Raw genomic sequence first — 15,431 nt, forward strand, 5'->3', positions numbered from 1 at the left:
AATACCTTACACTTAGATATAACTATATAAGATGCTAGTAAATATAATTTATCCCACTGAGCCACCCAGGCACCCTGATTATAAATATAATTTAAGTATAAAGAAGAGCAGGAGTAATTATTTTACTATTGTTACTTTGACACTTTTCTAATGGAGCTTTAGAGAAAATAATGAGATATTTGAGAACCTGCACTTTTGTGCTGTAGGACAAGTTGGACTTCTAAGAAGTTCTCCTTGTCTAAGTTTTAAAAAATCTATATATTTCATGAACTCTCATTATAGTTATTATTATTTACATTTGTAAACCTTTCCTCTGATGAATCTCTGGACTTTTCATAGCTATTGGTAAGTACAAATGTGTTCTAATGTCAGAAAATGAAATATTTCATCATCCCAGATTATAGGAGATATAAATAAGACAACAATTTTGTAATGCAAAACTTTCCTTCATCTTTCCTTTCCATAGGTGGCTTAATTAATTAATTAATTAATTTTAGAGAGAGAGCATGAGCAGGGGAAGAAGCAGGTGTGGGCGGGGAGGAGAGGTATCTCAGGCAGACTGTACTGAGCAGGGAGCCTGGCCTGGGGCTCCATCTCACGATCTTAACATCATGACTTGAACCGAAACCAAGAGTTGGATGTTCAACCAACCAAGACAACCAGGCACCCTAGATGGCAGAATGTATTGAAAATAATTTTTTGCTTTTTAAAATTGATCTACATTCAAACTCTCTTACCTTGTATACGTAAAATTATTCTCCCAACCCCAAAGCTGTCAAAATAAATCTGCTTCAGAAAGCTAGAGTAGGATTTCTATTTGAATATAGTTAATCGAACATCTGCACTTAGCTTAATCTTCTCGTGAAGCCCAACTAGATGACCGTAAGAGAATAGACAAAGTCCAAGGAAACAGGAAGGGAACTAATAACCACAGGACAGCCCAAACATTTTTGGAAGCTAGGAACTGGATGAATGTGGCAGAGACAATACCATGTGCCCAGTAATGTCTATTTTGTTTTTTCTCCCCAGGGATAGTAGATTTGCAAGTCCAGCTGAGTAGGAAAAGGCACATGACTAGAAATGTGCTTACTCTAGAGGAAGCATGTATTTTTGCTTGTAGGTGAGACTCAAACATGTGTAATCATCCACTCTCTCCTCTTTCCCATTGCAGTCTGAGGGTCATGTGTGAAGCCCCACAGGATGGAAGGGATTGGGCCCCTGACACATTCGTTGGAGGAGAGCTGCCTAGCTCACACTGGATTGCAATGTGAAAAAAATATTTTAAAAATTTTATTCTATTGACCCATTTCACATGTGAGTGCACTTGTTTTTATTTTGGCATTGTCTAGCATGTCCTGGCTAAAGCAGATATTAGAACTTTGAAGTTGGATATTGTCTTAACAAAAACATTAAAGTCCTAAATCTCATGGCATTGGCTTAACTTTTAGGTGGGCAGTGGCAAAGAAATACATACTGGGGTTTGGAAAGTTGGGGAACTCTGTTATGCTGTGGCTAAATACTTGATTTCATGACCTGGGATAACTGCCAAAGTAAGCCAGTGCTACCGAGCTCATAGCCCTAAGGGAGGAGGTTGTAACCAAGAACATTAGCAATAGGTTTATGTTGTTCCTAGCTGCATTTTGGTAAAGGGTTACCAATGAGATAGAGCTTAGAGAAGATTTGGTGAAATTAAAAGGAAAAGAGCGAGTCAACTGGAAGATACAAACCAGCCAGAGTGGGAAAATCCAAATACAAGTCTGCATATTGCACAGCGAGAATCCCAGTGCCCTTTCCTACTGATTTCCTGTATGCTGTCAGCTAAGCATACGTCTTATCCTGATCTAGGATGCATTATTAAGGATAGTTAATAAAGCAGATCTTCTAAGGGTTCTTGGTAACGTAACTCCCTGACACAAAACCATCCTGCCACATGATTAGGCTACTGTCCGCTCCCCACTAATGGATGCATCTGCTCAAAGAACTCTCACTCAGCGGCTAAAGGAAAGAACAGATTTAAAAACATAGAGAAAAGAACTGAAGGGAGCAGAAACAAAATAAGGCAAAGAAGAAAACTAAAATAGTATCAAACAAATGAGACAATTCAAGGAAAAATGCAAATAAACCACAGCCAGGAAACAATAAACAATGGGGTTAGTATTTCCAGAATGATAAAAAAATGGAATGGAACAACAGTGGGATGCTAAGAACAAATAACAGCCAGCAGAAACAAAAGAACCCTGAAAAACTAAAATTAAAAAAAAAAAGAACCTAAAAAATAGAAAATAAATAATATGAGAGCTAAATAAAATCAATTAATACAAAGGTTGGAAGATGAAGCTAAGGCAAAATCTGATTGTGTTGAAAAAGATGAAGAGTTAACTAATCAACAGTTAAGAAATATAAAGAAAAGATGGAAAGTCTAACACCAAACTAATCAGTAAAAACAGAGATTAAGAAGAGAGCAAATAATCAAAGAAATAATAAAATAACATTCCCCAGAACTAAAGGTCATGAGATTTCACACTGAAAAAATCCACAGAAGTACAGCTTTATGAAAAATAATAATAATATCACCCCCAAAGAGACATACTGTCATGAAATTTTATTTTTTTTAAATTTTTAATGAAATGTTAGAAAAACAGAATAAAGAGAATCTTTCATAGGGAAAACAACATGGATATCTAGGAAGAAACAGGAATCAGAAGAGCAATGAAAGTTTAAAAATGCAGACATGATGTCAAAATCCTCAGTGTAAATAATTTTTAACCTTGCATTGTTTACCTAGCCAAGCTATCAATTCAGTAGGAGGCTCGAAAAATGATCATTTCAAATGTCAAGATCTCAAAAATTTTAACTTTTACGCACCTATATCCCAAATGATATTTCTCCAAAAGAAGGCAATAAGGCAAAAAAGGGGACCCTTGGATTGAGAACACAGGGATACCAACCCAGGGAGAGAAGTAAAAGGGATTCCCAAACCCACAGAGAAGACTTGCAGGGGGAGAAATCCCACTGCGGTCTAGTCCTTATTGGAGTAGGAGATAGAAGTCTCCAGGAAAGAGGTCTTCAGGAAACAAAATGCAATCCATAGCTTGAACTTTACCTACTGCTTGATTTGGCATTCAGAAATATTGTCCTAATAATAATAATTTAAATATGAATATTTGATATGACTGTTAATTGGCTTTCTTAAAGCCAAGTTAAGTCAATTTAAAAGATCATGGGTATAGCCTGAACCTTGTCCTTGCATCACAGAAGCTACATCTTCCTGGAGCCAAAATGAGATGCCTAAGAAACAAATATGAGTGAGCAGAAATGAAGAAAACAGTTGTGAGCAGTGGTGTCATTTTTAAGACTAACAGGTTTTCAATCTTCATTTTTCAAATATGAGTGCCCCTTTTAGAGTTTTCTACATAGATGCTTCTTATCTGGTCATTTTAAAGGCATGTCCTTGCAAAGCACCTCAGTGGCTCAGTCAGTTAAGCATCTGCCTTTAAGCTCAGGTCATGATCTTGGGGTCCTGCGATGGAGCCCCCCATCATGTTCCATGCTCAGCACGCAGTCTGCTTCTACCTCTCCTTCTCCCCCTCCCTGCCCCCACTGCTTTCACTCTCTGTTCTCTCTCTCAAATAAATAAACAAAATCTTAAAAAAAAAAAAGTCATGTCCTTGCAACATCACCAGCTTTTTAAGACTCTGTATTTCAGAAAAATTTCTTAGTCCAAACTTCTGAAACAAAACAACTTGTGGGTGCATAGTGTTGGATAGACTTCATAAAATTGGCTGTTTATTTTTTTAAGATTTTATTTATTTGCCAGAGAGAGAGAGAGAGAACATGCAGGGCGCACAGTAGGCAGAGGCAGAGGGAGAAGCAGACTCCCCCCAGAACAAGGAGCCCGATGCGGGACTCAATCCCAGGACCCAGAGATCATGACCTGAGCTGAAGGCAGACACTTAACTGACTGAGCTACCCAGGCATCTCTGGAATAGGCTATTTTAAAATTGTGTATAGGTCAGACCAATTGCTAAAAAAAATTTGTAGATGAAAAACTATTTTTGAAGGGTATTTTGTATGATTATTCACTTCATAAAGTACTTACTCTCTTTAACAACTTTATGAATTGTCTTAATTATTGCAAATTGCTTGCTGGGACCCTAACAATATCGAGAGTTACTTTATATCCCACGTGTATGGTGTCTACACAATGACTATAAAGCTGTGTCGGTTGGCAAGAGCGCTTCCATGGTCTATGACCCAAACACCCTTTTACAACCATCTCCTAATAGTGGATTGCTACAGAACAGAGTAGGGTGTGGTTTTTTTTAAGTCCACAATCCGTTCCTTAAACTGGTAGGTTTCTGGAGCCCTGGGTCAAGTTTAATGCTAACAAAACATGACATGTCAGTCCGTGAAGCATCTCAACATCCAAACAAATGGTACACTCAGAGGCCTGTTCACTTTCATGGTTGACAGGCATTTGCTGATCTTCCGCTGTCTCAAGGAATAGGATATTAGCACGAGTGAATTTTCTGGATCTTAAAGTCTCTATCAAAGGAAACTATTGGATTATGGTTAGAGGCGCAGAGGGGAGAAGGCAGGCTCTCTCCGTTTTCACCTCCAGCACCCATGGACATAAAATGGCATGACGCAGAGGTCCCCGCTGACAAGTGCTGGCCTTTTCGGCACAGACTTTCGGTCCTGCACTGATCTGGAGTGCTGGGTAAAGCTTCCTGAGAACAGCTAATCATTATTAATTCCTTTAGAATTCATTGCAATAACATCAATCACAGCGAACTCATTTGGTATTAATATGGATGTAATGTGAAAATGAATAATGCACACAGGAGTTTTTATATTCCTATTTTAGAAAAATAGTTATGAACAATGTATTTCTCTTTCCATTGTCAAATCAGCACCTCTGAGAGGTTTTCTATCAATTACCTTCATCATCATTCCAGTTGAAATCTTGTCAGAGCAAACATATTTCAAAGGATTATATCCAACCCCATTACAGCATTTCTGGCTCTTTGGAATAAGTTCAGTCTCACAGCATTTTACTGGCACTGGGTCATTCTTTTTAACATGTGCTTTAGACTCTCCACTGGAAGCTGAGCAGCATATGGTATCTGACATATTCACATAATCCTGCCCACAACAGAACATCCCTGCAACAATAAAATGTTATATATGAATATGAAATAAAAAAAGGAAGAAAACGAAGACTGCTATAAAGTTTGGTATAAAAATGTCAGACTCAGGCAGTTGCTGAAATGGTACAATACCTAAGGTAGCATTTCCTTACCAAGGTGATTTAAATGTGCAGTGAGGGTCCTTCTACCAAGAGCACTAGACACTAATTAGGTAAAGAACACTCAGGAGGAAGGGTTCCAAAACCATTCAGCAGGGCCAGACTTCTCCTAAGCTTCGTAAAAAAAAAAGCCCTGATTTCCATCACGAGAATCACCTGCCCACTTTGGGATGATAATATCATCTTGCAGGAAAAGGGATAAAGTCCAGGGGATCAGAGGAAAGCTCTAGAAATCTGCAAGGGAGAAAAGGTCACCGAGGCATTCTGGGATGAGAGCCTGAACAGGAGAGAGAGAGGTAGGACCATCCTGTCATTGGAGATGCTGTGGTAGGAGTCGTACAAGTTTTTGCCTGGCTTTGTCGAGAGTGCACGGTATTGGCTTCTTGTGAATCCAGCAGCAATGGTAACCATTCTTTCTTCAAGAGATAGGTTTCTTCAAAACCATCTGAGCCTGCTCAGCGATCAGGTGAACAAGTCGTCCACTGTTTTTTGAGCAGCACTGTGTTCTAGACCCATCCCTGGACATGGATGAGAGGTTGGAGGCAGGGACAGAAAGACCCTGTAAAGCAGGGACAGAAAGACCCTGTAAGGGGAAACATTGATCGCCCCACTTGTTGAGGAAAGACATGTGTGCCTTTCACATGAACGAACCTCCTTTCTTGCACCAACTTCAGTTTAACTGCCTGTGTTCACATCATTTAGATCTTGCCATAGAAGAGATACAACAGAAATTTAGACATACAAGCTGAATAGATAAACAATACTCTAGAGTCAGATTAAGCCAGAAATTAAGGTGCCTACACCCTATGTCACAGTGCTATTATATCAGAATTTATATCCGGTGATAAAGCAGCACAGTGTGATGAATGATTTATTTTAATTAGAATTTTGTTTATTTATTATTAGTCCTGACTGATAACATAAAGAACCTCAACTTCAAAGCGCCCTGGGGTCCTGAATTGTTTGTTCTGGTCCTGTATAAACACCTACATTATGAAAGACACTCCTAATAATAGACCAGCGAGTTTTAAGTGCTTTTTATTTAAAAAAATTATCGAAAGTAGACACTGCTGGGTCCATACCTTAAGAAAGATGTTTGGCCACACATGACTCCAAAGAACTCTCTCACTGATCTTTCCACTCTAAAAAAATATCTCCCAATATTTTAAGATGATGTATATCGATCATAACTCAGTTTCTGCATACCATCTAAGTGTGGTAAATGTTCAAAGTAATTGGTTTAAAAGTAAACTGTTTTCTTTGGTACTTTATTAATAAATTTCATTGTTTAAAACATTTCCAGGAAAGATTTTTTTCACATAAATACACACAGCAGAGCTATCATTGTAATCTGAGTTCTGATTATGATAAAATGGTAAAACTGACATTTTACACAAATCTAGAGCTTCAAGTTTTGTATTGTTTGGACATTTTTTTTTTTCCTGTTGCCTTCTGATCAGACATTTAAATACAACCTTGGGCTTTTTACCGTCATTTTTTTCTCCAGCAGTTTTCTTAAAATAATTCATGTTTCCATTTTAAAGAGCAATCTGAAAACTGAAAACTGGCCCTTTAGGGAGCAGAATACATTCTCCCCTTCTACTCCCAAGTTACTTGATGGTTTCACCATGCTTTAAGTATAAAATAAAAATGCAGACATTGACCTAATTCAAAACTCCTAATCAGTCATCTGATCGCTCTGAGGGACTTTTGACAGGTCAACTAAAATTTTGATAATGAACTGTTTTTACACTAGGAAAAAAAAAGGCTGCTTTCTTTCACAAAGAGCTTCATCTTTGTTTCACTGAATTAAAATTTTCAGCCAAGATTCCACTCTCATAACAAGAAGTGACTCCCTTTCTAGTTTCTTTGGTAAACCATTACTTCTTTAATTATTATCAACCTTGTTCCAGTGTGATAAATTGCTAATTACTTAATACCCTAATCAGCGTTCATTCTTTGCACAGATAAACTGTGACAGTGCCATTAATTTAAATAGTAATTTCACTTAATGGCCAGAACGGCACACCAGATTTTTATGCAGCATTTTCTGAAGACTGCATCCATCACTGCAATATTCTGACATAAAGATGTCTGACGTGCACTAACTCACTTAGGGAGAGCAGATGTTGCAGAGCAGAGTTTGGTACTAATTCCCATAGTGCATCACTTCAGCATGAATGAGCTGCAAATTCAGAGACAGACAATCTTCTGAAACTGCATTGCAATAACTTTTGACCCCTGCCTAATTTATCACATGTAGCACTTGACTTTTGAACTCTGACACGTAGAATACACAATTTTAAATATGCCAAAATAAAAACAAAACAGATCATAGATCGATCTATTTTTCCAGAGGCTATTCTTTAAATTTGTACAAAGGTGGAGATGCTTTTTGGACAGATGTTACCAAAGTGGTACAGTACATATAAAGCTACTAGATATTTATTTTTGATATCAAACTGCAATGTATTTTATCTTCCGAACAGAACATATATCCAACAGATAGCTTCCATTTTATTGGATACAACTGAGAAAACAGTGAAGGAAAGAATCTTTTACTCACAATACCATGAATAGTTTCAATATGTTACTAACACTCATTTAATGGCCAGGGCTGACAAGGAAAGCATTTATAAACATATATTCCTGATGAATTTCTAAATTGTTAATTCTGTAAAACAGGCATTCCATTTTTCTAGAAAAAAGAAAAAAGGCCAAGAATTATGAATCATGCTTTTGAGATAAAAACAGTAAAGTAGGAAAGAATACAGTCTAGAACATGACAAATTAACATGCAACTCTGGGACTGATCATGGCGACATTTTAAGCCAAGGGATTATATTTTAGGCCTATAAGACTGAAAAAAAGTTTTGTGATTAGTCATTCTTAGGACAAACTTATAAAATTGGTGGCAGAACATGAAAGAAAAGAGATGCATGCTTGTCTCCACCAGTAGGTGGCCCCACGGCTACCACTGCAAAACTGACAAAGAAAGGGTAGAACAAACATGCTCCCCAAATTGTTGAGATGTGGTTTTTTTTTCTACATTACACCTTTCAAAAATTCTTATGTCACATGGAAATCTTTCTGGAAAATATTCTTTAGTACAGCTCTTTCATGATGGATTTTTGTGCTATATTTCCCTCTTTGCAAAGTTTCCAGATCCCGTCTTCTATACCAAATAGTGGTAGTCAGTCGTTCTGCAGAAGTCCGACTCCAGGAAATGGAAACTCAGTATTCTATTACAAAGCAGTTCCAACCTAGATTTTCCTAACCGAGGCTGCATGGACAACCTTTATAATAGAAATCAGGCAATACGTTCCAAAGGTATGGCTTGATGGGTTTCTCATGGGTAACAAAAAATCCTGGTCTCTTTGAATGGTAGGGAGACTTTAATGTTCATCTCTTTATGCTAAAAGATACAGTTAAGTCCAACCCAAGATTAGTGGCATCAATGACAAAACCATACAAGCAAACGCTAAGAATAAAAAGAGTAATAAAGAGGTTTAAAATACACCCAAAGAAAATGGTTAAGAATACATATCCACCGCAATGACAAGCGTGACTTTTATCCCGAGATACCTGTATAACACTCCTACACAACTCATCTGCCCAGAGAGAGCAGTAAAAACATAAACGCTACCCCAGCACTTCTGTTCCAACAGCATCTGTTAATTCACTCCATTTATAAAATACATATTGACAAAGACAACTGAACTGGGACCAGGGAGATTTGATTTGGTGTGAGAAAGTCAATTCAATGTGATTTTGTTAAAGGGCTCCTGCAGGCAAATAAAAGAGTTTAAGTAATAAAGTACATAAAGAGATGTTTTACGAGCCAGCCCCATCTTATGGCAGGCGCACAATGCCAGACAGTGAGAGAGGCCAGGCTTAGGAACAATATTATGAGATCCAAACCCTGTAGCAGGTATGGTGTTGCTAGGTTGAGGAGAAAAAGGACCATATGGATATTCTGGAAGGTCACTGAGGTCACAGTCATTAGGGGCGACAGGAGGGAGCGGCAGCAGTGAGAGGAAAAAGACAGGTGGAATGTGTCTATTTTCACTGAAACCTGCAGGAAGGTCAAGAGAATAAAAAGAGGGTCTTTTCCTTTTAAAAAGTATCATTCCTTATGTCCACCACGATTACCAGCCTTGGCAGAATTGCAGAATGTCGTGAGAAACTCAAGAGTGAATCTTGATTCACTGGAGCTGTGTAATGTTGCAATTTGCTTCAGAAATACTTGACAAGCATGGAAAATCACAGTGAAGTCAGTAAGAAGTGATTCTGAAGTTGGGGCCCAAGGATGGGCTTCAGGGATATATGAAATTGCAAGCAAACTTCTGCGTAGTAGTGGCAGTGAGGCTTTGTGACTTTTCAAAGATTCTTAAGGAGTGGATAGCCCCTGAAATATTAGGAGCCATTGTCCGAATGGAGAGTTACCTCTACTTCATCTCTTAAACCAGGTACGTTTTATTTTTTGGCAATAGTGTTCTGACTTATCTTTCCTTCTTCTTCACATTCATTTGCCACCAAAATAATTTGTTGCCTGAAGTCCCAGTTCTTATCATCACATTGACCCTCCCTTGGTTACTCAGTAAAACGTTCAGATCCTTTTGCCTACTCAGACCTATCTCCCTCTATTTCCTTGCACACAGTGTATCCCTCCAACAAACCCAACTGCTCACTATTACTTGGACATGCTTCACAGATTGCCAATTTCACACTTTGGCTCAAGCTATGCCCTTTGGCTGAAATGTCCTTCTTCCATCTACACATCTCAAAATCTTACTCATTATTTGAGGTTCCAATCTAATGGCTTAGCTTTTTCTATCACCCTGATTGCAGTGATCTCTCAGTCTTAAGAATATACTTGTGCTCATCCCTCTCTGATGGACTGTGTTTAACCTTAAAGGGTCTTTCTTCCTTGATTAGATTATAAATCCTTAAGGATAAAAATGGAGTCAGCGATTTTTACAATCGCAAGCACCAAGAATAGTGTATTGAGCATAGTCACTACACAATACATTTTTATCAAAGGAAGGAATATGGCAATTGACTAAAAAAAGGCAACAGATGAACAGATGTTAAAATGAGACATTTTTGTTGTTATGTTAAAATTCTGACTCATTATGATATGGAAGGGGCAATGCTTTTGCATCCCCCAAACCTGGCATCCATTGTTCTGTCTTTAAGGGATGTACTTTTAACTACTCATCTAAAAGAGGAGATACTCAACTGGTTCATTATAGCACAGGGTAACTAATTAAGTGCCACGATTTTCTAGTATATCTAATAACCACGCCTTAAAGCAGTGATTTACAAAGTTTGGTCGAGGACCCCTTTACACTTTTACAAATAATCGAGGACTCCAAATAGCTTTTGTTTATGTTGGTTATATCTATTGATAAATACTGGGTTAGAGTCTAAAACAAAAGTTTTTGAAATATGTATTCATTAGTTCATTTAAATAATAATAAATAAAATATTTATGAAAAATAAATACATTTTCCAAACTGAGAAGACTGAATGAGAAGAATGACATTGTTTTGCATTTTTGCAAAACCTCTCTAATGTCTGGCTTACCAGAAGGAATTAACTTCCCATACCTGCTTCTGCATTCAATTGTTGCAATATCACATGCCATGTAACCTCTGAAAAACTCTACTGTATACTCATGAGAGAATGAGTTTGAAAAAGGCATATAATAGGTTAGCATTATTATGAAAGCCATTTTGATCTCACAGACCACCTGCAAACATCTCTCTGCCAAGGGTCTGACCCTTAGAAGTCCCAGATCATTCTTTAAAAGTCACTGTTTCAGGGCTTAGCACTCATATGTCGTACCCTATCTTCTAATTTTGGCATACATTAGGTATGTTGTCAAAGGGAGAGTTTATAATGCCTCTTTTTTTCCCCAGTCTTCCTGAAAATGTTTGCAACCTGATAGTTTATTATATTGGTCCTGCGTACTAGACCTGACGTACATTGCTATGGCTTGCGTGGGAGAGTATCGATGCTGCTCCAACTATCAGAGTGATCAAAGACATTAAGAGCATGGACTCTGTCACCATTTGGACGGAGTTAGAGCCCTTTCTTAGCCACAGTGGCAAGAATTCACAGGCAAATCTCTCAGCTTCCCTTGCATTTAGGTGTCGACATATAGCTGAGTTCTAGTTCAGTGAAATGTTAATTAAAATATTTGCTATTCCTAGACCTGGCAAATAAAAAAAGAACTCAGACACATGTTATTCCATGCTCTTTTCCCCTTCTGGCTGCAGAAACAGGTATAACTCCCAGGTGCCCACGGAATTTGGCAGTTCAACAGGTAGCTCATAACTAGGAAAGAGAGTTGCCTACAGTTTGGCTCATATCTCAGTGCTATTATGTAAGAAAAAGTAAACCCCTGTTGTATTTGAGTCTTTACTAATTTGGGGGTTTCATTTATAATAGCAATTAATGTTACCGGAAGTAAGGCAGCCACTTGCTACTTATGTGATCTGGGGATGGTTTCTCACTTTTGTGAGAAATGCCTCCATTTCCTCATCTCGAAATTGGAGAGACTAGTACTTACACCATAGGGTTGATGCAAAGTTTAACTGTGTTATAAATGTGCGGATGTATACAAGGTACATAAAGCACTGCTTCGCAAATAGTGAACACAGAATGTTGTTTACTTTTTGCTGTCGTTGTATCGTCTCCTGACTCTTGTGTACGTATTTTAGCCAGTAAGCAGTGTCTAGGAGACACGTGACCAGACTGGATTCCTTGACTGGACTTCAGTTATCTTTAGAACACTAACTTCTTAAAGCTACAATTCACGGGGACTTTTTTTTTTTTTTTTTTTTTTTAAGATCGTATCTATTTGACAGAGAATATAAGTAGGCAGAGAGGCAGGCTGAGAGAGAGGATGGGAAGCAGGCTCCCTGCCAAGCAGAGAGCCTGATGCAGGGCTTGATCCCAGGACCCTGGGATCATGACCTGAGCCAAAGGCATAGGCTTTAACCCACTGAGCCACCCAGGTGCCCCCATGAGGAAATTTTTTGGAAGGACTATGTGTCTCCACTGAACTCTTGTGTATCATATGATTCAATGCATCATTCATTTTAAAAGACCTCGGCAAATTACTTTTTGGTTTTGTTTCTTGGTTTTACCTGGCAAAGTCAACTCTCTTGCTGCCTTACACTGAAGATCCAGGAGCCTGTTCCATGTATTGGAGGAAATCATTAAATTGGAGGGGGAGGGTCAATGAAAGTGTCCTAATTGAAACCTAATTCTGTCTATATAGGGCAACTATCGATCATCACGATTTTCTGGGCAATTGATGCAGATCAATAAATCACATGGGACTATCAAATAGTTTGACAGTATGTATATTAATATCTTCCTCTAAATATGTCCTTCTGGGTTGGATTAAAAAAGAACGCATAGATGGGGGAGCCTGGTGGTGGGTATTAAGGAGGGCATGTATTGCATGGAGCACTGGGTGTGGTATATAAACAATGAATCTTGGAACACTGAAAAAATAAGATTAAGTTAAAAAAAAAGAATGCATAGGTGGATATAGTGTGGATCCAGATGGGTGATTTATAACTTTATAGAATAATAAATGCCTTAGAAACACACTTGATGGTTGTCCAAAGATAAAATGAAAAACTAGAAATCAGGTATTTTCCAGCTCAAAAGAGGAGAAAAATCTTTCCCATACTGGGAATACTAAAATTTAGTTGTGAATAATATAATTAAGCATTTCTTATGTACTTAAGGGTTATGAAAATACTGAGAGTCTAGTATTGTTAATGCACAAGATTCAGGATTGAATCCTGGATCTAGGATTCAATCCTAGGACTGGTAACTTTTAAAATTGTTTTGATTGATTAGTCTTGTTTTCGAAGTGTTCTTCTTAGCAATTTTCATCAGAACTTTACATAGAAGAGAAGGTGTATAAAAATACGGTATTTAACAATAACAGTACAATAAATAACTATTACTGATACTATGGGTAACACTTTGATAGTTTTGTTTAAAAAGAAGAAATTATAGAAAAACAACAGGAAATTCATAGTTCATCTGCATCAAGATACAATGATGTCCTGAAATAATGCCCAGAGAAGGGCTGGAGCTCCAAAATTTGCAGTTTACACAAGCAGATTTACCCTGAAGCTGATGAAGCTTGAATTTCAAGCTTTGCTTACATGAGCCCCCTTCAAGGTAGGCACAGTTACATATTTTTATAAAATTAGCAAATGTATAATGTTTAACTACAATTTATTGTGGCCTCTTTCTTTCCCCTTAATCTTGCATTCTGTCTTAGGTATCCTTGTATTGATTAAAATAGGAGAGTGATTATGTATATTTTTGAAATCAAACTAAGAGGAAGTTGATTTGGGGAAATACTAAGTCCAGGTTCAGTAGCTATGTTTATATGACTTCTGTCACTTCTATAAAATGTCATTAAGGTTTGAATAGGTCATTTTAACTGCAATTTGGGAAAATAAGGAATGTGAGAAATTACAGACTCCTAAGTTGGATAAATGTAAAGGGATGCTTTAAAGAAAGAGAAAGATCAGACAGAAAAATTAATGGACTATGAAACAAAAGTTGTAAAACTGAACAACAGAGTCACTTGAAATAGTCTGCCATTGAGAAGAGAATTATAACAAAATAAATTTTAAATTATAACAAAGGTAGTAAACTATTAAAAGAAAATGACAGATCTAGGATTGAAGTATAAATTATTACAAATTATGAAGATAGGCAACTCATAAATATATTGGAAAAATTTATACTTTTGCTGGTGTGTAGATAAAATAGTGACATCATGATAACGTACGACTCAAATTCAATCATATAATAAAGATATCCATGAAAAACTGGTTAATGATATCATCAGTTCAACAAATATTTAAGATGAGTCACTGCAGATCACCTTAAGACAAGAAAACTTAAAATGTAAATCTTATAAAGATCCTTAGTAGATATTTCTCCAAATTTGACAATAATCCTAAACATTTACATAAAATTACAATAATAAATATTGAAGCTTAAAGCCACTTTCCAAAACTTGAAATAATTAAAAATGTTTTAATTAATCACATGACAGGAATAATGAGTTGTCTTTCTAGAGCTAAATGGTACAAAACCATTGTCCCATGAAGCAGTCATCAAAGATGTAAGTTAAATGTGTCAGGAGGAGAAAAGAGGGATGTCAGAAGTTATAGAATCCAAACAGAACTATTTTTATACTGGTGGAATTTGCTAGATTTCCTTTCTTTGATTTGTAATTTTTATAATTTAGTGTCTCCTTCTAAGTAAATATTATTTTTATATTTTGTCTTATCTTAATCATTTCATTTTCTTTCCTTAAAAAGGTACCAAATTGAATAACTTTCAGGCACCCCAAAATCTGTATCTGACTACCATGTGATCTTGGACACTGTCTAATCTCTATGCTTCAGTTTCCTCATTTTTAAAATATAAACTATAATAGTATCTATCTAGTAAGATAGTTATAAGGATTAATAGAAAAAAAGAGACTAATTGAGGTAATAATGTATAAAACATTGGGCATAGTACCTGGCTGATAGTAAGTATTCCATCAATGATAACGATTATTCTTACAATTAGTGTTAATTTACAGGGTCCCTGGGTGGCTCAGTTATTAAGCGTCTGCCTTTAGCTCAGGTCATGGTTCTGGGATCTAGCCCTGTATCCGGCTCCCCACTCAATGAGGAGCCTGTTTCTCCTTCTCCCTCTGCCTGCTGCTCCCCCCACTTGTGCTCATGCTCTCTCCGTCAAATAAATAAATAAATAAAAACTTTTTAAAAATAGTGTTAAATTGATAGCCAAAAAAGAATAACAGAGCAAAATAAATGACATAGTGTCATCAGTAATAATTTTGCATATTGTTTGTGTTTGCTAGGAAATATTCTCTTGATCCAGAACCAATGCATTCATGTGTGGTTTTGTTTTTGTTTACAGTGGATATGACACTTTTCAAGAGGAAAGCATTTCAATCTGTTTTACTTAAATGCATCACATGAACATAGAAAATGTGAATTTACATTTTTTTTGTGATATAATATGTACTTAAATTTTGCATTCGAGATAATTAACATGA

The 15,431-nt window shown here is 36.9% G+C and overlaps 1 protein-coding gene across 1 annotated transcript in view; it reads right to left on the reverse strand.

Annotated features, from left to right (window-relative positions):
- Positions 1-15,431, reverse strand: part of USH2A (usherin) — a gene marked incomplete at its 5' end in the record, with an annotated part of 618,561 nt that overhangs the window by 150,831 nt on the left and 452,299 nt on the right. Inside the window, one exon of the mRNA XM_082703057.1 lies at positions 4,942-5,165. Coding sequence (XP_082559183.1) covers positions 4,942-5,165 — 224 coding nt within the window. The remainder of the gene's footprint in view (positions 1-4,941; positions 5,166-15,431) is intronic.

The sequence above is a fragment of the Mustela nivalis genome (genome assembly GCF_964662115.1).
Source record: "Mustela nivalis genome assembly, chromosome: 16".
Taxonomy (NCBI): Eukaryota; Metazoa; Chordata; class Mammalia; order Carnivora; family Mustelidae; genus Mustela; species Mustela nivalis.